The sequence below is a fragment of the Choristoneura fumiferana genome, chromosome 12, assembly GCF_025370935.1.
Source record: "Choristoneura fumiferana chromosome 12, NRCan_CFum_1, whole genome shotgun sequence".
NCBI lineage: Eukaryota > Metazoa > Arthropoda > Insecta > Lepidoptera > Tortricidae > Choristoneura > Choristoneura fumiferana.
This window is the reverse complement of record NC_133483.1, coordinates 13,127,496-13,150,022: the sequence shown is the minus strand read 5'-3', so window position 1 is coordinate 13,150,022 and position 22,527 is coordinate 13,127,496. Positions and strand designations below refer to the sequence as shown.

General features: G+C 35.2%; 3 protein-coding genes across 4 annotated transcripts in view; all 3 read left to right on the top strand.

Moving 5' to 3' along the window:
* Positions 1–5,598, top strand: part of LOC141433700 (uncharacterized) — a 22,097-nt gene extending 16,499 nt beyond the window's left edge. Inside the window, 9 exon segments of the mRNA XM_074095798.1 lie at positions 1,768–1,891; positions 1,974–2,086; positions 2,161–2,263; positions 3,003–3,115; positions 3,967–4,167; positions 4,412–4,758; positions 4,854–4,974; positions 5,344–5,419; positions 5,507–5,598. Coding sequence (XP_073951899.1) covers positions 1,768–1,891; positions 1,974–2,086; positions 2,161–2,263; positions 3,003–3,115; positions 3,967–4,167; positions 4,412–4,758; positions 4,854–4,974; positions 5,344–5,419; positions 5,507–5,598 — 1,290 coding nt within the window.
* Positions 5,599–6,400: 802 nt separating this feature from the next.
* LOC141433795 (uncharacterized) lies at positions 6,401–12,840 on the top strand. 2 transcript variants are annotated; one of them, XM_074095898.1, is made up of 16 exons: positions 6,401–6,533; positions 6,924–7,169; positions 7,271–7,315; positions 7,895–7,958; positions 9,309–9,329; positions 9,428–9,439; positions 9,536–9,944; positions 10,025–10,131; positions 10,208–10,320; positions 10,443–10,545; positions 10,632–10,744; positions 10,825–11,025; positions 11,112–11,470; positions 11,874–12,003; positions 12,504–12,591; positions 12,700–12,840. In XM_074095898.1, exons 1-16 carry the CDS (start codon positions 6,477–6,479, stop codon positions 12,819–12,821), a joined length of 2,190 nt encoding a protein of 729 aa, XP_073951999.1. In that variant the 5' UTR covers positions 6,401–6,476; the 3' UTR covers positions 12,822–12,840. The 2 variants fall into 2 exon arrangements, with proteins under 2 accessions (XP_073951999.1, XP_073952000.1); XM_074095899.1 differs by lacking the exon at positions 7,271–7,315.
* Positions 12,841–14,254: 1,414 nt separating this feature from the next.
* Positions 14,255–18,530, top strand: eIF2Bgamma (eukaryotic translation initiation factor 2B subunit gamma). The gene is made up of 5 exons (XM_074095415.1): positions 14,255–14,634; positions 15,034–15,860; positions 16,272–16,501; positions 17,433–17,591; positions 18,491–18,530. The coding sequence occupies exons 1-5, from the start codon at positions 14,475–14,477 to the stop codon at positions 18,513–18,515; spliced, it is 1,401 nt and encodes a 466-aa protein (XP_073951516.1). The 5' UTR covers positions 14,255–14,474; the 3' UTR covers positions 18,516–18,530.
* The last annotated feature ends 3,997 nt before the right edge of the window (positions 18,531–22,527 follow it).

Below are 22,527 nucleotides of genomic sequence, written 5' to 3'. Positions count from 1 at the left end.
TACTACTATATATTGGGCTTCCAATCACTCTGTTGCTGCTGGCTAGTGCTGAGGCAGACTTCAAGCTAGTAGAAATTTATTTTCAAGTTTTTTGTAGTTGGTTCTGTTTTTTGTTAAAATTGTAGTCGGTTTTACTTTTTTATTAATTTGGGTTGCGTTTTTTTTTTGGAATCATTAACTTTTTAGGGTTCCGGAGCCAAAATGGCAAAACGGAACCCTTATAGTTTCGCCATGTCTGTCTGTCTGTCCGTCCGTCCGCGGTTTTTGGCTCAGGGACTTTCAATGCTAGAAAGCTGTAATTTGCACGGATTATGTTGTAAACTATGCCGACGAAATGGTAAAATTAAAAATTTAAAAAAAATTATTAGGGTAACTCCATAGACGTAAAGGGGGTGATTTTTTTTTCTTATCCAACCCTATAGTGTGGGGTATCGTATCGTCTCTATTAAAGGTTTGCTACGATGAATTTTCAATTCAGTGATGTGTTTGCGAAATATTCAACTTAAAATTGCAAATTTTCATTAAAATCGAGCGTCCCCCCCCCCTCTAAATCTAAACCGGTGGGTGAAAGAATTTGAAAAAATTCAGGATGGTAGTAAGAATATCAAACTTTCAAGGAAAACTGTAACGGTTAAGTTTGCTTGAGAATTATTAGTAGTTTAAGAGTAAATAGCAGCCTAAGGTATGAAATATACCTAAACTTGAAAGATTCCGTATAAAATACGAAATCCTTAGAAAATATTACTTATTTTTTTTGTAATGGCTACGGAACCCTATTTTGGGCTTGTCCGACACGCTTTGGCCAGTTTTTTGTAATAAGTCGGTTGTTTAAGGATAGTTTTTTTTGAAATCATTTAATTCCATTTTATTTCGCCCCTTTGTAAAATGTCATTATATGTACAGTCGAAGTCAAAGATAATATTTACACTTTACTACCTTGTCGCTGTCATTTCATATTTAAACTTATGTATAATAAGTAATAATAAATTTGTCCGAAGGCATACAGTGGATTCGATTTGTAGCATTCGAAGATGGCGGATGTATAGACAATATCTAATTTTGCCATTTCTGTTTCTTTGGCTAGTTGAAGTATATTTTGATAGTGTTTTATGCGGCGATTAACCTTAACAGTGAACAGTGATCCCAAAATTCTATAGGTATTGCTCTCGTGTCTAACATTTTTTAATGCGCAAGTGGTCTCCACGTGGTTTCTGGAATTTTACTATCAAGTTGCAAAAACTACAATTACCGTTAGGTACTCTGAAAGAGAGTTTACCTTGACACTGGCGAAATTGTCCTATTAATTAGGACAGAAAAGCCATATTTTAAAAGAGAAGAAGAAGAAGGCATACAGTGACAAGGTACTAAAGTGTACTGTAAAGTCTTTGACCTCGATTGTACATACGATTTCTTCACTTCATCCCACCTGCTAGTTCACATTAGTACTACAAATATTATACTTAGGGGCTGTTTCACCAGCCATTGATTAGTGTTAAACTGTTAACTGACGGTTAAATGTGATGCCGTCTCCGTCTATTCGCACAAAACAAATATAGACGGCGTCACGTTGCTAATACTAATCAATAACTCTAATCAATGGATGGTGAAACAGCCCCTTAATGTTTTTTAGTAATAGTGCCTGGTGTCGACGTGGTGGTAGTCGAGGAATGTGTATTTTCGTAGATATTTGGATCACAGATTTTATATCCTGCTGCTCTGGTCTTATTTAAAATAGACGCTACACCCAAATAAATAAAAAATATTATTTTTCTCTTTTATTATAGTGAAGGTTTAGAAGAGATATACGATGTTGTGATGAAAATCATAACAGGAGCATCAAAGACTCAGTATAATGCTGCTGATGGTGCAATGAAAAGAACTCAGAAAGTTGGTAAATAAGCTTTAGCATATCAATAGGTATAATAACTTGTAAAATTACTTCTACAAAAATTCTAATAATTTATTTATAACAGACGCAAGACTTGATCAAGCTATGAAAGTTGGTGATGCTTTCACTAAATTAGACACATCTGTTGATGAATACACAGAGAAAATTACTGATTTAGATGGTAGACTAACAACACAGGTAATTATTATTTTTAGAGATCCCTATCTCCAAAATCGCTGAGAAATTAATAACAGAGTATTTTTTCTGTATAGATGACTAGTTATCAAGATGAGTTAATGCAAATGCAGCACAACTTAGAATCTGGGCTGGATACTATGGCTGAAGTACTTGCAGCTCCAACGGAAGATGCAGCCGGTACCTACTTAATCGGAATATGTAGCTACTACTTATAAAATATCCAGTACCTGGGCGATCGAGCTTTGCTCGGGCTAAAACTCGATAATAAGCTTTATCTCAGAGATAAAACCAAGCTAGATCGATTGTCATCCCCGAAAACCCCCCACATACCAAATTTCATCGAAATCGTTGGAGCCGTTTCTGAGATCCCCAAAAATATATATATATACAACATATATATAAGAATTGCTCGTTTAAAGGTATTAGATTTAAAAATACTTTCTTCCTGATCGCTGTACTAACTTACTTTGTACATGATTTATTGAATCAGGCGTTACTTTTACGGAGGTCCATATCAAAAAACTGCAGGGCTACTACGAAACTCGAAGTTCGTGTCGTGCGGTCCCTCTGACACTTATACTATTTAATACGAGAGCGAGAGGGACGGTACGATACAAACTTCGAGTTTCGAGTTTCGTAGTAGCCCTGCTGAAACAATTACCTACTTTGCTCACCCGCGACCTTATGATAGCTACTTTTATGCAAGAAATGTGTTCAAGCAATTCCTTCACCTCCAAACTATAAGAACACACCCAAATTACACAAACCAATCTGTTACCACCACCACTCTACACTGACGCGTTTCGAACTCAACCAGAGCTCATGTTCAGAAAAACACAATCGTTCACCATGCTACCAGATGTTATTTTGTATTTTTTTTATTTAATGACGTTTAACTATTCTTAATTTTTTACAGCCATTGCAGAGTTAAACGGATATTTCACGAATTTTCAATTTGACATAGAACGTACTCTAGAGAGGCAACAGGAGTTGAGAACACTTCAAATGGAATATTCTGCCAATTTAGATGTAACTAATCATGATAAATGATAAAATATTAGAGCTTAATGAAGGATTATTGATGATGATGTGCTTAGTAAATTTTTAATATTGACATATTTTCTATGTAATGTAGACCGTGATCTCCTTTACCTTTTTTTATTTCATTTATTATTATTATTATTATTATTTAGAAGCCTGTAGAGTGCTGGGCAAAGGCCTCCCCCGTGTCCTCCACTCTACCCGTTCTTGGGCGATCTCTGACCAGCTGCGAAGAAAGGCGTCCAGATCGTCCCGCCATCGACGCTTGGGTCTGCCACGCCGCCGAAGTCCGTTTTGTGGTATCCAGTCTGTGGCTATTTTAGCCCACCTATTGGGTTCCATACAGCTGACGTGGCCTGCCCAGTCCCATTTCAGCCTGGCAGTCTTGGCACCCACATCAGCAATGCGTGTTTTGGAGCGCAATATAGTGTATTTCATTTAGTTTTACTTTTTTATTCATTTAATTACAACCATGGTATTATAATCTGACTGATGTTACAAATTGTATAAAGATCTTCATGGACCCCGGTTTCTTATATTTTGTTTAACCCGTCGCTTATATCATTTGTCATAAACATACATTCACTGTATCATTTTGGGCACTCAAAACGTATCCAGGACAAGATTTACGTAAAAAAAAGTGCAAGAAATCAGACATTTGGCAGTTTAAAACCATCTTGCTGTAAAAATGACGAAATATCGGGAGCTTAAGGTAAACACGATCTACACTACATCCCATAGAAAATATGTCTCGTAAGTACCTAATCACGAATCAATAAAAACTCTTAAATGTTTATGACTACGAATCAAATGTTGTTTATATATAATTTGTATACCAGGAGTTAAAACAAAAGATAAATGAGCTGCAACAGAAAAAATCTACTCGAGACGAAGTTACAGACGCTCTCAGCGACAAAGCGGGCATTGCAGCCCTCAATGGCTTGGTGACTATGGAGCAATACCAAGCCGTACGAGGAGATTTTGAAAAACGTATCGGACACGCATACGATAAATTTAATAATAAAGAAATCACTTGGCAGGTAAAACCTCATAGATATAATATCAAAAATCAAAATTTCATAGAATAGGTACACTGCTTTTAGTTTTCTGCGAGAATGTTTATTTAAACTTTTATAAATATTATTTAATAGGTTTCTCGCAACTTAATTTGCGTCTTTGCACACGTAGTCGAGTGTAACAGCTAATAGATAATAATTATAAGTTTAACATAAAATTTAGGCACCTAGAGATCAATACTTTAATAATTTCAATTTTTTAATGAAGAAAGCAATAGACGACCTCGTGCGAGAACTTAATGAAAAAACCGATTTACATCAGTTGGTATATCTAAATAAAGAAATCCAGAAATATTTAACGCTTATGAGAAAATATCTAGACGATATGTTGGCTTTGGTGGGAGATATTGACCCAATTACGACAAAAAGGAAAGTTGAACGCAGCGACAATTGTTTGTCTTGTGGAACTCAGTTCAACGCTGAAACGGACGAAGATCTTTCAGAAACTAGGCCTCCAGTAATAGGTGCTGAAACGGCACCAGCGAAAGAAGATCTGACTAAAAAATACAGAAAGTGTTATCCTGGCTATCCCGTAACACATCCTATTGATCCTAGGTATATTCTTAACAATTGTTAATACAATTATTAAAACTTATTCCTAGCGTTTTCTTCTGAAGACGGATCTTATTGTGTTCATGTTAAATTTGTAGATCACTAATTTGCCATCACTATTGTGGCACTACTGCACCCACTGAGCGTGAATCAGCGTTCAAAATGCAAATAAGCGAGTTAAATCCAAATCACGGCTCTAAAGTTGGAACTGACGCAAAAGTAAGCCGAACAATATAATTATTATGTCTACTTCTATTTTCCACTTACCTCAACATAGAAATTATCGCATTGATATTTGCACTAATATTTCAAGTTTTATTATGTTTTTAAATACCTACACTGCTGCAATAAAGAAGACTCAAGATTTTCCGTTTCACATTAACTTAATTTCGATAGCTACTTTAGATGCAGCAATAGAATTATGGTCTAAGATGAGAGGGGATTTGCAATCGTAGCCGGGTTTATATTTTTTTGAATTATTTTTACACGTACACTTGTTCACTTAAATATATCCTGTGTGCCGAACTGCTTTTGTCCAGAAAAATTGATAGGATTCGGCGAGCAGTATATTTTTTTTTATTTTTTTAGGTACATTTGACGGATGAACACAAAAAGCCTTGTATGCCATGCAACGTTCCACATATAAAACCAGCTTCACCACCAGGCAAGAGCAACAAATTATTCGTTAAATTTTATATGTAGCAATATATTTTTCACGCAGCGTTGTTTAAATTTACATGTTATGTTACAGACTCCATCCGCTTCAATGTACTGGTGTCTGGTCCCATCGAGACTTTGTCCAATGATGAAACTGCAGCACGTGGGAGAGGAATAACCAAATGAATATGACTTACTACATTTATTGAACATATTTGTTCGCTGATTAATTTTATTTTGAATATAGTGATATTTTTAGTTATATGATTATAGTTTTGGAATAATTAATAAGGCGTTTAATTATTCTTTATTTACAAAGTACTTGGTTAAATTTAGTATCTAACGGTCTCAAGGAGCGAGAATTCATGAATTCATGACTATTTCACATTTATAACGAGGCACTTAGGTAGGTACAGTCAGCTTCAAAAATATACTTCCGTTTGAAGTGCCAAAATTATGTATACAGGACTTTGTTGCCTTAACATTAAGGTCATGTATACATATTTTTTGCACTTTGGCTGTATTCATATCTTTGTTGGTGACTGTACCACGTAGGTACCTACCTACAAGACTATAAAATAGGCTATCTATGCAACATTAGTCAGATGATTTTAAAAATTAACTTAGCATTGTCTTGATCTCTTTCTCGTATAATGACTGAGTTAATGATTTCGCAATTACAGCAATGGCTGTATTTTGCGACATATTGCAAAATATTTTACTTTCTGTATTTTAGAGTCTATCAAGTTTAAAACATACACGCCTTATTTGTGGTATCTGTAATACGTGGTGACACGTCAATAGTATTCTTACTAGTACTGGCCAACATACTGGACCAAACACCCAAAATATCTTTTGACAAGCAGTTACATCATATTGACAGTTTCAACTTCCCACTACACAGTAGTTATAATTGTGGCTTATTCGTTGCAATTGCTTTTATAATAGTTCATAAGTTTTAACAGTAGCTTGACCATCTAGATTTTAAGAATTCACATGCGTATACCATTTACTTTTATTAATCTTTGTTGTATATACTTACCAATATTTAAAATATTTTCATCATGTCTGACATTATGAGTGTTCAAGACGTTATAAATTCTGCTTTCGGGGACGAAACCGTAAGTAATTAATCTAATAATAAGTAATCTTAATTTGCATTGAGCTTACAAGCTTAAAGACATGCTCTGTTCCTGATCTTGCTTAATTACTTTTCTTTATTAGCATATTATAGTGCCCCACTTATGCGTAAAAGCCTACTATCTGAACTCCAAGACACCACGTTTGACGCAATGTCAAACCAGTCATCTCCTGTGCATCATAATCTTCCCCTCATCTCCTTCTTGGTCTATGCCATCGTCGCTTGCAGCACCAAGTGCTTGTGCCAGGCCACCACTGTGGATGTATGCGACAGGCGTGTCCAGCCGACTCCTATTTTAGCTTAACAATCTTTATTCATCAAACGTTAACTTCGTGAAGCGTGATCTTCTGTAGATTTTATAATATTTCAGCAAAACACCGTTAATTTTCGAATGCTGAAGGCAGTTCTATTAATACTTGGTAATCAATTGCGGATACTACAGCGTCATGTGGCTGTAAGTATGTGGGACAGAGAGACCGGTAGCGCCCCAAAAGTAACAGTTTCTGAAGTAAAAATACATACTAGTGGCAAGAAAAGGAGGACATCAAAACGGTCCAAAGACGACCCAAGAGCGTGTATACCGGAGGGAGCAGTTATTTGTGAAGCTCCCCCCATAGTAAGTCTAGTGTGGAGAAGTATCTTTATTTTTAGAGATGATAAGTAGTGAAAATGTTGCACAGAGTACTGATTCTAAAAGAAAATTTTAAATTTCTTAAGGATATTGAAGAACAGAGGGAACGCGAGCTCCGGACCATCGAGCAGGTTCTTGATTCTTAAATGATCTGTATTGTTTTTTTTTTTTTATTTCATTACAACAAAAACAAGCTTACAAAGAAGATGGATAAGCAGACATTTATTTTTTATTATTATTAGGTATAATTTATTTTATTTCTTTAATTATTGCAGCTTTTAGGTGAGTACATTGCATTTTATTTTACGTTACCAATACGTCAAAAATATCAATACACCTTTTTTATTATTTTAAGAGGAAGACAAACTAGCAAGCGGGTCATCTGATGGGAAATGAACACCACTGCCTATGAGTACCAACTACTCAAGGAGAGTCATTGGTCCGTTTCCGGCCTTTTAAGAAAGTATAAACCCTTTTTCCCTTTATGCAATTAACTATAAGATACATGTATGCACTTATTTAACGCTATGTCTAATAAATATATTTTATACCTTCAACTGTGCAGTACTATTTCTAGCTTGTTCTGTATACACGAAGCCAGAATTGCTAGCTTGGTATCTTATCTTGAAAAACTAGCCTCGTGTATCCCGGGTATAAACATTGATTGATGCATAAATGAAGAAAAAATTAATTTCTGCTATTTTTTTTAGAGAGCTGACTCTTACGAAGAACCAGCAACAACACCATCGCCGATGGCTTCAGCTCCTTCTTTGAGTTTGTTGCTTAATTTACTTATACTCTGATTTATAATTTCGCGGAAATCTCATATTTCTGTTTTGCCAATGTTCGCTCAAAACAGAAAATATCCCGGTCCATTTAATACATACAGCAATTCGCTGGTGGAGTTGTGTTTTCACCATCGTTCCTTACAGAGTTCCTTGACGATCATGGATACTATTGAAAGTGGACTTTTGGCTAGTGCAGCATTTGTGATGATTGATTGATTGACGTAGGTATTTTATTGAAAAAACGGAAAGAAAAGAGCGTGTAAAAACAGGAACGTAAAAATTCAAATCTACTAACAGAGCTGAGAATGTATATGTTTCCTCGTACAAGTGGTTTCATTGAGCGTAAAAATGGAGCAAAACGCTGAGTGAAAACGCATATTTGAAAGGAATAGTAGATTGTTAAACAAGGGACTAAAACAAGCCATAATAAATAGAAATAGAAATCGTTTATTTGCATTTCGCAAATTACATAAGTACACAAAATAAACAAGTATAAAGTAAATATTATTAAATCCATGTTTTTTTTTAAATTTTGCACTTTTATAGTTCAAATTTTCATTAAATTCAAAAAATTCAGGATGGTAGTAAGTATATCAAACTTACAAGGAAAACTATAACGGTTAAGTTTGCTTGAGAATGTTGAGAATTATTAGTAGTTTAAGAGTAAATAGCAGCCTAAGGTATAAAATATACCTAAACTTGGAAGATTCCGTATAAAATACGATTCCGTATAATACGAAATCCTTAGAAAAATATTACTTAATTTTTTCGTAATGGCTACGGAACCCTACTTTGGGCGTGTCCGAAACGCTCTTGGCCGGTTTTAATTTTTTTTTGATAGGTACAAGTAATTCGGCTAACAAGTTTAATTAAATAAAAGGTCGGTATTCATAGTAGTAGGTCATAATTAGTCTTGTGGAAACAAATAATATTGTTACCACTGAAACGTCCAATACGGTAGTAGACATTTTTACTTTAAATGGCGCATTAAACTTTTTTTTTCAGAATTAGGTTATTAACCTACTCAGAATCACGAGCACTATTGATCTAGATGAAGAAAAAAAGTGTCCCTAATTTTTTTGTCACTTTTGTTATTTTTTTTCATACAGTTTACAATGGTAAATAGACACATAAATTTTGTATAAAAATTCGGGACGTTTTTTTCGACAAAATCAATAGTGCTTGCGATTCTTAGTAATATATGTTGCACCATTTAAAGTCAAAATGCCCTAGTATGTACGTCAGATTACCGCGGAATTAAAAATCAAAGTTGTCCGTGTTATTTAGACAGTTCTAAATTACATATATCTGAATAAAATTCTGTTTTGTTTTTCAGGCAAAGACAGGCTGCTTATAGGTAAAAGTAGACGTTTCTGCTATTACGTACTCGTATTGTATATTGCAAAAATAAATATGCCTAGTTATAATATTCCGTTATTTTTCATTTTGTTGCAGTTGGGCCAGAAGGTATCGAAAAATTGCAAAACAGTTTAAGATTACGCTTGGCAATTTTAATCCACTAGGACATCCATCATAACATAATTAACATTTTGTTTCACTTAGGTCGCGCACCTGAACTGTCTGTCGTTACTAAAGAACAATTTGAAAAACTGGTTGCTCAGGTCAATGAGCTTCGAGAGCGTTTTAATCCAGTAGGCGTTCCTGAGTTCCCCGAAAATATTGAGATTATGAAATCTTTGCGTCGGGGCGCTTCGCTTACAGATGCAATGGCTGCCCTTCAAATCTCAGCAAGGCTTGAGGCATTTGAAAAAGCATTCGGAATTATGATTTCCTTACTTACGACGCTAGCTCTAAAAACTCCAGGTGTTAATTTAAAAGATTTCAGAGATTTGGCAAAAGATTATGGTGTTGAAGTACCACATGAAATCGAGATCATAGAGCTAAAACGTGAATCACCAGAAAGCGTTCTCGAGGAAGAACCAAAGGATTGTGTTACTTATGAAGAATTGGAGTTGGTTATTGTAGAGTAACTAGTTATTACTTTAGGAGGTAATAGCAAACTTGGAGCCTTATATTCGATTGTATTTTCAGTCACGCGATGGTTGAGCTACATGACGAAGTTATAAGTTCAATGAAAAAACTGACAGTTACTGCCCAAGCTGACACTGATAAAAATAAACAGATTGTTAGAGAAATAGGTAATTCGCGTCGGTACTTTATTTATATAACATTATTATATTATATTATTCCACTAAACTACTAGTTTTTGACCAGAACAACATTTATCAATGTTACTAAATTTTGGAGAACGTTTTGAGCAATTGGAAGCAGAAGTTGCGCAATATAGTGACAAAGTGAACGCTATAGATACGACTCTATCATCACAGGTACCTAATTGTATTATTTTTATTAAAAAAAACTACAGTATCAATTGCACTCAAACTGTGAGTAAAATAAGAGTATAAATTATAATTGTTATTCATATACCTATCAAATTCATTCGCATCAGATCACAAGCTTTCAAGAACATCTCGCGCAAATGCAATTCGACTTGGAAACCGGACTGGAAAACTTAAGTGAAGCTTTAGCCAATGCAAGCACCGATCCAGAAGGTTATTTCGTAAATATTACTACATTATTCCCTTGATTTTTGCTTATAGAATACTACATAACCAGACACCATTTCTCTTTATTGCAGTAATCGCTGAGTTAAACAGGAATTTAACTGCTCTAAAAGAAGATTTAGAGTTCGCAGCTTCTAGGCAGAAAGAGTCGAAAGATTTTCAGAATGATATGGCTTTAGATTTAGCGGTAATTTTTTTAAGTAATTGACTATTACGACCATTTACTTTGCTTGAATATTAGAAAGTTGAGACTTTCATAATTCTTAGGATTTATGGAAACAAATCGAGTTGATCCGCGAAGCAAAGAGCGACCGTGACGAGGTGACAGATGCACTCCGCGACAAAGCAGGCATAGGGTCATTGAACGGCTTGGTTTCGCTCGAACAGTTCCAGGCCGTACGTGGGGATTTGGAAAAGAGAATCCGTGCTGCGTACGACAAGTTCAACAATCAAGAAGTTGTTTGGCAGGTGGTACTTACAAATAAAATCACGAAGGATCATTCGAAATATGTATCACCACTAACTTAATATTAACCACTATAAATTATTTACAGAAAATTATAGATGAGTTGATTACGAAACTAAATGAAAAGGGCGATTGGACTCAGTTTATTGCTCTTCGGGATGGTATTGGCAAATATTTGAATGAATTTAGAGACAAAATTGATAAACTACTACAGATAGTGGGAGAGCCTCGAGCGGCTGCTACTAGCAAGCTTCTCTTCCGAAACACGGAATGTCTGTCATGTCGGGTCCCAGCACGCATGGAAACGGAACCGCCTACAGTGCCTCTATTGCCAGCCTTAAAAAAACCCTCTGCTGGTGACGCAAAAGATATCGGACAGCCAGGAGAAGATGGAGACCACAGAATATGTATTCAGGGACTACCTATACCTCATCCGAGAGATCCAAGGCTAGTATATACCGGCTTAACACAGTATACATGTACCTACCTAATTATTAGAGTAGAATGAGGTACAACATGGCACTGTGCGGTGTATGGCTAACAAATAAACGATCGATTAAGTGCCCCACGTAATCTACAGGCTAGGCTTGATTCTCCTGATAGCAACAAAAATGAAGTACTTATTATGATGAGCAGTCTATGCATTTTTGTAAATAGCCGTGGTAACCTAGTGGTTTACATAGCTGAGGCTCGTGGGTTCAAACCCGGGTGCCTCCGACTTTTACAAAATATATGTTAAAATTACGTTTGAAATTTACCGTGTGCTTTACAATAAAAGAAGACAGAGGAACTTATTACACACCTGCGAATTGATAAACCGTTTTCATTATTATTTTTCTACTGTTCACAGATCTCATGTGTGTCGTCGATATTGTGGTGGATCCCACACAATGATACCAACAGTGCCTCGTGCCACACAAGGCATAACTATAACTCGTTTGCCCAACGAAGTCTCTGCCACGGTTGGAGCCGACGGAAAAGTAAGTGAAATATCGTTTCAGAAGCAATTTAACAGAGTCCATTAACCCGGAACCCGAAAACTTCATTTTAAACTCTGGCCAGCGAAAGCTGTCCACGCATTTTTTACGAAACTTTAATCTGGTATCATTTTTCAGATTGTCAAAATTGACATTCTAGCCCGGCTTAGATAATTTGGATTCTTCTGCTGTAAGAAATAAATAAAATATGTTTTCTTTAATTCAACCTCCTACCATCCTCAAAATGGAAATATTATAAGATTATGTTAGAATTAAAATGTTAGAAGATATATTCAATGCCAATCTGGTCAAAATGGTCCAAAAATGTATGCGTCTGGACTGTACGTAAATGGGCACTGACAAAGGTCATAAAATTTACCAAGGGACTATATAGGTACTAAAGTGCATCATCAACTTTCACACATTACTATAATGAATGTTATGAAAAAAGATAGGTAAAAGCATGAATTTCAGGTTTAATTGTGGTTTATTTTTTATTCTAGACTTACATGACGGATGAACTGAAAGTGAGGAAGCCATGTTTCGCTTGTAACGTACCCAAGACCTCCGAACCAAGCGAAGGGTCAGTTGGTAAGTGTGTATCCGTTAAATAAAAATATTTGGAGATATAACGAGGATACCTGTACCTACTTGACTTGTAGCAGACCTCATTATCGCTGTTTAAACTTTACGTTTCAGCACCAACGTCCAAAAAACTGGCAGATACTGAATCTTTCGATATGATGAGCTGCATGGATTGGCTGCCAGCAGTTCAATCTAAGACCGGCTCTATGGCCCCGCCTCTACCCTCTATCGACTGAAAACTTGTGCAAGATGTAATGTGTGAAATAAATATTCGTTTAATTGACTACTTGTGTTTTAATTTAATCCATCATCCATCCGGGTATTCCGCTCCACCCCAATAGTTAGATAGTAGGCAGGCCCTAGAACCGATTGAATTAAAAAAAAATACTCAATTTTACTATCGATGAAAATATCACGTTATTTTGTTACTAATAAATATGTCATGATTTCTATAGGCAGGTTTTTTTTTATTTTTTTTTATACGACTGGATGGCAAACGAGCAAGTGGGTCTCTACCTAATATAAACGGAACCGAGCACTTGCAGCTCAAAGGCACGACGAACGAGATGGCTAGTACCGATGCCCTTTGTCCCTTTCAATAGGGTGACCATACCTAAGATTTTTGTGAGACAAGTTCAATCTTCCTGCTCATTGTTTCACTGAAGTTTTTCATTAGCTATGGAAAATTTCTGAGGGATTAGGGATGGAATACGAAATAAATAATACAGATAGTGCAAGGTATCAATTTATTAACCTCTTCACCGCCAGAGTCATTCAGTCGTGACAGCCAATGGAATGCCTCATAAGCCACGGTCATCTATAATACATGACCAACATTCAACTCGAAATTAATCTTTCTGCAATGGAATTACAAATCAAGTTGATTTGTCGCTAGTTTTTCTGTGGCGTACAGAGCACGTCGCCTCGTTTGTTTTGTGGCGGTGAAGAGGTTAATATGAAATAATAAGTGCAGCGACTAAAGTTTTCTTTGGAATGTGCAACGGAAAGTATTTTTTGTGTGTAGTTAAGCAACGGTTAATAAAATTGCTTATGCAAGGCAATATGCCATCTTTACAATATCAACAAATTACGAAAAATCGTACGCCAACTTACGAACAATAATTAACGTAACTCAGCTACCGATAATTATATTATCTTCTAAATTGATTATTCGGCAACTAATATTGGGTCAGCTACTTTATTTAATAATAGTACTACAGTAAGGACACACAATACAAAAATCATGGTCAACGTAGTCGTTAGATTTTATTGAATGGCAAGATAAGATCGTCGTCGATTAACCTCTGTGTTAGGCGCTATGGAAAAAATACTCTCTCTTGTAATTAGTTCATTTTCGTTAATACGAATTTTCAGAGTACTCAGTTCCGTTTGGGTAGTACGTCCATGGCCATGACAGATCATAACCAAAGAGTAGTACCTACCCATAGCTATGTAAGTACACAAAGCATAATAATTGAATTATTTATGTTAAAAAATGAACTTTGCAAACCTATTGCAAACGTTTAAATATAAAGCCATGACAAATTGGCGTTAAATCCCGTATATCGCTTTGTCCGGATTACGGTTGGATGAAGATTGCGTAGCGCTTAGATGCGTAGCGTAAAACCCTTTCGTTTTCTAATGGCGACATAAAAAGCTGTTACTGTCAATAATGGGTCATCAAGCAAGCAAGCATCAAGTGTCAGGCTTGTTGTCATTGCCATCATACACGTAGAAAATCTTGGTAGCTGTAAATAATCAGAATCTGGTATTAAAATCAATAAATAGTATGAAAGAGCATTACCTATATTCAAAAGCAATATACATTACATTGTCTTAATTTAAGCGCATTATTTTTAAAACATAACCTCTAAGGAAAAGGAGTAAAAATGCATAAGAATCCAGAGTTCCAAGCAGTAGTCCTGGCTGCAGGTAGAGGATCCCGCTTGCCTGATGTTGGAGGTGCTGTTTCAAAATGCCTTCTGCCGGTGGGACCATATCCTGTGTTATGGTACTCCCTGCACTTGTTGGAGAAAATGGGTTTCCAAGGTAGGCAAATTAATTAAAACGTATATATTTTATCATGCACGACTTATTGTTAATCATATGGTAATATGTTTACGTTCATGTTTTACTTGTTTGTAGCTCTGAAAAATTGTAAGATTAAATGATTTTTTACCCATTTCTTACTTTCTTTGTTTTGAAAGACCTGAGTACTACTTTATGTATATTTTAACAATACATGTAAATTATGAATGTAAATATTTTACTGTGTTATTAATAATAACTGGTACATATGAATACAAATATTCAAGCACTTTCTTGATCAACCATATAAATTGTAATGCAAAGATTTCTTGTTCTGTATGAAGTCTGTAAATTTTAAACTGTATTATGTGATTTTTTTGCTAAGGCATGTAAGTTTATTTTTGATATTTTTCTTTGCAGAAACCATGGTTGTTGTCTTAGATGAAGACAATTCAAACATTCTCAATGCTTTAGAAAGATGTCCATTGAAAATAAAATATGAACTCATTGTGATACCATCTGATGAGGATTGGGGAACAGCAAACACACTAAAACACATCAGCAGCCGAGTTGTCACTGACCTCCTAGTCATCTCTGGAGATCTGATCACCAATATCAACCTCAATGACGTACTTAATCTGTCTCGAAAACATGATGCAGCGCTTACTGCTCTGTACTTCAACAATGGACCGGAAGAGTGGATTGAATTACCTGGACCAAAAACAAAAGCCAAACCTGACAGAGACTTAGTGTGCATAGACAAAGAAACCCAGCGACTTGTGTTTGTGGCCAGTGCTAGTGATTTTGAGGAGAATGTCACTTTACCTAGACTGCTCATAAAAAAATTCAACTCAATTAGAATGTACAGTAGATTGTTGGATGCCCATGTCTATGTCATGAAACATTGGGTTGTTAACTACCTTGTGGAGGCAGATAAGTTTATTTCAGTAAAAGGTGAATTGGTCCCTCACATTGTAAAGAAACAATTGACAAAGCCTAAAAATCCAGCTGAGAAAAAAGGTATGTCAGAAAAGAATGTAAACATTTCTAAGGATATTTTTGACTATGCCGTAGAGCATGGGTATGAGAGTCAGATCCGAGATATGTCCCACTACAACGACCATGAGCTGGGCTCTAAAGGAGTTTACTACAATGACATTTTGAGGTGCTATGCTTACATTGCTGAAAAAAACACATTTGGAATCAGGGTTAATACACTTTCAGCTTTCTATTTGTCAAACAGTAAGGTATGTATTTCTTCAACAATATTATAATTAGGTAAGGTTAATAAAAAAATAAAAATACTATTACTTCCTATCCTTTTGTGTATTAGTATTATGAAATGAAAATGACTGAGCTGTTAAATATTTAAGAGAGAACATTTGAAAAGCTGTGGCAGTTTTATGTCATTGTGTGCCAGTTTTCCAATATTGATGTTGATCTAATTGCCGTTATGAATATGTTTAACAATCACCTAAATTTAATGTATCAATATTACCTAAGCATTATTATTTAAAATCACATCCATGAGTTACATCAAAGTTATGAAAAGGCAGCAGCTTCCACTACTACTTAATTTCAGATATTCTAAAACATATTATAATTACTAAAATGTTATTATTTTTCATTTGTATACTATACTTCTACTCTTCTTTCAGATATTATCAAAATGGGAGGAGCTGACAGGTGCGGCATTAACAGACAGATTCTACCCCAGCAGTGAAGTCAAGACAAAACAAATTGATGAGACCTGTATAGTAGGAGACAAGAGCATGATCAGTGAAAAGACATCCATTAAAAATAGTTTCATTGGTGCTAACTGCACTATTGAAAACAAAGTTAGATTGACCAACTGTATCTTGATGAATAATGTTGTTATTAAGGAAGGGTAAGTATTATTTGGACAAAATTTATAAAACACACTCAAGGGTAAGTTTAAAAAGTTAAACCAAATAAGTCAAAATAACTGTAAAAATAAGATAACCATGTAAACATCTAAATTTAAAATTCCTACAAAATAGATAGACTTGGATATTGCGTTTGACCATGAGCCCCTAAATCATATTAACTGGTAGTTAAGCAACCAAAATGACTAACTCAATAAAGTTCTGTTATGATTTATGTGAAAACTACCCATGCAATAGTGTGAATAATTGTTTATTGCACAACAGCATTACATACTATTTTAATTATTATCTTTTTGAACACCCATTTCGGGGGTTAGGGGGCTAGCTTGAATCTTTTAGTTAGACCTCTTATAGTTCCATTTGGTAAAAATGATGCTGTTTTGCATCATTCTCAGATTTATCTGAGAACATTTTAATTTTATAGTTTGTGATTTAGTGAAAGAAATGAAATGAAAATTATAATATCATTGATCTCTAATTGGTAGTTGAATTATGTGTTTGTGTTAGGAATCTTTGTATGCATTGGCTTGGACAGAAGCATTAGCAATTTACATATAAAAAAAACTATGCCATGCAACATGTAACTTAACAGAAACTGTGCTAGCCATACATATATTATGCGCAGCAGCACGTCTTCGCGCTCGCAGTGGGCGCAGCTCTTGGGGCAGACATACCTACCTAGTTCTTGTTAATGCAGGTCATTCTCAATGGTTCTTGAACACATGATAGAGGATTTAATATATGGATATAGATAAAATATTGTATGCAACTGTACGTAATTAGGCCTTAAAACACTCATGTGACCCTATTATGAAACTCAGCTATGCCTCGTTTCATAAACCCACACTCGTGTTTTAAGGACCCCTATTACGATACAGTTGCATAAAATACTATAATTGAAACTTGTTACAGATGCGTTCTTCAAGACTGTGTGGTGTATACAGGAGCTATTGTGGAGACGGGATGTTCACTAACCTACTGCCTCATAGGTCCACACCACATAGTGCCAGCTTCGTCATCTGGGAACCACCAGATTCTAACAGAAACCACTGATAATATGATTACACTGGGGTAGATATTTATTTAGAATATATTTCTAATGCTGTTATAGAGTGTTTTAGTTAAATCCATATCCAACCTGCTATATCAAGATAGACTAATCTAACTTTGTAGTGATTGATCATAAACAAGTCGATTTTTGATCCAAAAATTCAAAAGGGATAAGTAAACTTTGTTTGTACATACCCATGTGTGTAAGGTCGAGAACTAGTGAACCGATTTTAAAATGTATATCCCAGAAAAGTACAGACAATGTATGATGTTACCTATGTATGTACCTATCCCTTTCGAACCCAGCCAAGTATGAAAAGAATACGGTATTTGACAACTCCTGATTTTGCCATATCTTAAGATTATTATGAAAATATAGATATACAGATAGTGTTTAGCGAAGAGAAAATTTAAATCGGTTGAAAATTGGATTTATAGTGATTTTTTGAAAAATCTATATACCTGTCTCTTTCTCAAACGCTTTTCTCTATGCAGCAAGTACTTATGGCGGTACTGGCGTGTGACCTTTATAACTTTGTTATTTGTAAAGGTAGCTTAAAAATTGTTTTTCTATTCGATAACAGGCATTGTGTAGTTTTAATTTATAAAACATATACAAAATAGTCAAATATCGTATTACGACAATGGACTTTATGTACAATTCATGACAAGTTCAAAATTCAAATGCAAGAGTTATGACAGTGGACCTTATGTACAATCCATGTCAAATTCAAATTCAAATGTAGTTAACCCGCTTGATCGTAACGGCTGGGTTCGAAAATAGCGTATAGGTAATGTAATGAAGCTATTTTCGTTTCGCCTGTATTTAACCACATAATTAACAGTTAGCTTTTATATTACGTAGACGGGTGGTAAGGAAGGTAAATAATCTCATCTCCATGTCTTTTATATCATTGCAGGTATACCATCGATAGTCCATTATAATATAAGTACCTGGGCGACCGAGCTTTGCGTTTTCTCAGAGATAAGACCAAGTTAGATCGATTTTCGAATCGAAAACTCCTACATACCACATTTCATCAAAATCGTTGGAGCCGTTTCCGAGATTCTAAAGGTATTAGATATACAAGAATTTCTCGTTTAAAGTTATTAGATTAAAATTTTGTACATAGCAAGCTAGCATTTAGTTGAACGACAAGTTTATTACTATTTTATTTTGACAGGCGCTTCATATAATTTTATCCATTGTTCAGTATCACATCGCTCCGACAAATGCGTACATTATTTTTTCACACACATACAATTACAGATAAGCTATCTTTAGTTTTTAATTGTACAAAATGATATCATATTCTATCCATAACAAAGGGTAGAAAGTGACGGAGTCCATTTTAATTATTTTTTATTGCTCATTGCGCAGCTTTGTATTATAAACTACTAGCTTTTGCCCGCGACTTCGTCCGCGTGGAATAGTAATTTTGGGAAGTATTTAATTTATTTAGGATACCTATTCTGCCAATAATAGTACATAGAAACTTCTACGGTTTACCGAAAATAACCTACTTTAATACATTGCTATAAATATAAACTATTTTTTTTTGTTCTTCCATCCATCCATCCACCCGATGTTCTTTGGTAAAACATAAATATTTTGCGGGTAGCTACAATTTAACAATACGACGTGTATTCTACCCTGCCAACACAAAAGGACTAATTCTTCATAGTGAACTCTTGACACCTTACGTCCTTTATTGTAAGTTAGGAGGGTAGGATTATAATTAAGACGGCATTTTTACTAAGCATAGCTACACATATTTCCGATAAATATACTTATATGTAGTAATTTGTTTGGAATTCCTTAAGAACTTTCATCCCCATATTTTCAAGTAATAGGTTGAAATTTGAAAAGCGCCGGAGCAAATGTTTTTTAGGATTCCGTACCTAAAAAGGAAAAAATGGAACTCTTATAGGATTACTTTGCTATCCGTCCGTCCGTCTATCAAACCTCTAAGTCAAGGCAATCAAAAGCTACAGTCATTAAAAAGGTGTTTCCAAACTTAACAGAAAAAGTTATAGGGTACTTCCGGCTGTCGTAGAAACTTGGAATTTTGCATAAAGGTAGCTCTTATAAATAGCACAATTAATAAGAAAAATCTGAAAATCCTAATTTTTCATGTCTGACTGTCTATGTGAATACGCCATCTAAAATGTCCCCACATTGCGTACATTTTGCCTATGACCTTAGAAGGCTCTACTGACACTGCATCATCCCCTCTGCTAACATCCCCTCGCAGGTAAAATTTTCAAAAACGCTTGAACAAATATCTATTTATTTCTTATAAGTAGCCCAATGCCAATTTTCATAAAGAACCATCGATTTATCTTCGACAATGACGATCTTCCATATAAAGTTTCATCCCCTATTTCACCCGGCCCTCACAGGAAGAGTTTTAAAGACGTGCGAACAAATATGTATTTATCTCTTAGCACGTGCCCAAATGCCAAGTTTCATAAAGAACCGTCGAATTATCTTCGACAATGACGATCTTCCATATAAAGTTTCATCCCCTATTTCACCCCTCACAGGAAGAATTTTTAAAAACGCGCGAAAAAATATCTATTTATCTCTTATCACGTACCCAAATGCCAAGTTTCATAAAGAACCATCGATTTATCTTCGACAATGACGATCTTCCATATAAACTTTCATCCCCTATTTCACCCCCTCACACGAAGAATTTTAAAAAACGTGGGAACAAATATCTATTTATCTCTTTTCATGTGCCGAAATGGCAAGTTTAATAAATATTTATCGATTTATCTTCGATAATGACGACATTCCACATAAACTTTCATCCCCTATTTCACCCCCTCAAAGGGTCGAATTTTCAAAAAAGCTCAAACAAATATAGACTTATTTCTTATTAAGTGCCTAAATGCCAAGTTTCATAGTTTTATCTTTGACAGCGACGAACTTCCACCATATAAACTTTCATCCCCTATTTCAACCCCTTAAAGCCTCCTTTTCACGATAAAAGGTAGCCTATGTTCTTTCCCAAGGTCTATTCTATCTCTGTACCAAATTTCATCAAAATCGGTTCAGCGGTTTAGGCGTGAAAGCGTAACAGACAGACAGACAGACAGACAGACAGACAGAGTTACTTTCGCATTTATAATATTAGTATGGATGTACTACAATACAATGCTACGTGAACTAGTTACCCAAAAAATATATACATTAAATGAGAGAATTTGCTTTGATGATCTCACTCCATAGAAGGAGGTAGGTACAGTCAAGTGCAAAAATAATTATCTATTCGAACCACTCAAAAATATGCTACTACGGCCTTATTGCGTCGGAATAAGATTCTGGTACATATTTTTGAAACTTTGAATAAGTACATATTTTTACACTTGACAGTACCTATATATATACTTCGTTTTTTTGCATTGGAAAGAAGGAAAGCGATCTTGACGTGTCTTTTTATTGAAAAACACTTGAAAAATAAGCCACAACAAATACGTAACAATTAGCAAGGAGATATATGCTCATTTTACATGCTTTTGGTATTATGTAATATAGTTACTGTTTTCTTAAAAACGTTTTTCAATAAAGACTCGTCAAGATTGTTTACCCTTTTTCTAATGCTAAAAAAAACGAAGTATAGGTAGATACATAAAGTCTATTTACCGAAAGTTGATAAATGTTATGGCGACATCTCGGAATGGTGATCGCTTTGGTGGTAGGGACCAGGCATTAAATTCTCGCCAAACGCGCGGCCCGTCGAGCGAGCGGACGCGAATGCCATATTGCTTTTTCTTTCTGGAATGGACTTCGAATACGTCAGTTGAGTGTTCACTTCGTGTTGTTTTCTGTTTGATACTGTTAATAATTGTTTCAAATTATTATTTACGTACGTATATCCGTAAAAATAATTAGCGAGCAGCATTTGTGACGGGTTAAGAACCTGATTTTATATTTTTATCATCGGCGAACAGACTGTCATCATCACCATCATCATATTAGCCGTAGGACGTCCACTGTTTGACATAGGGCTCCACCATAGACCTCCAGTTGCTTTGGTTGGAAGCGACTACATCCACCGTCACCGGCTTTAACTAGATCATCCGTCCATCTCGTTGGTGGACGTCCTACGGCGCTTGCCGATCCGCCGTCTCCATTCGAGAACTTTTCGGTGCCAACGGCCACAACAACTATGCATACCTGGCAGTATACTATAAATAATACAAAGTGCAAAATTCGAACTTCGTATCTTGCCATCCCGCTGACGCTTATAGGTATTATTTAATACGAGACTGAGAGGGACGGTAGGTACGATACGATACGAGCTTCAAATTTTGTAGTAGCCCCCCAGAGCAGTAGCCTGAACAGATTATGCATACTTTTTCTGTGCATGCGGCTAGGTTGTGGAATCGGTTGCCGATCACCGTCCGACAATCTTCCTCCGTATACTCGTTCAGAGAGACATTGAAGAAGATGTGGCTCACACTAGTTCCTTGATTATTTAGTAAGTAATTATCCTTTATACTTGTATTATTTATGTATTGTATGTAAATGTGTGTATTTATGTATTTTATTTTATATTTAGTTATACATATATAATGTTTTATACATGTGTTATATATTTATTGTATATAGTTAGGTATTTGAGGTTTATATATGCATTTATATTTTTTCAAATGTTTTGCTCTATTTGTCGATCCTTGTTTTTTGGATTGCTCCTCTACCACTCAAAGGTTGACTGGAAGAGATCCCTGCAGGGATAAGTCCGCCTTTGTACTTAACACAACTTTTATTTATGTAACCTTTTGGTTTTCCTTTTTGTACAATAAAGAGTATAAACAAACAAACAAACTTTAATTACATAAGTATAAATGTAATTCTCACTTGAATTACACTACAATAAAAATCTTTTTATTTTATTTTTTTACCTACATTCGATTGTTATAAAATTCAGGTCAATTGTTTCGCTTC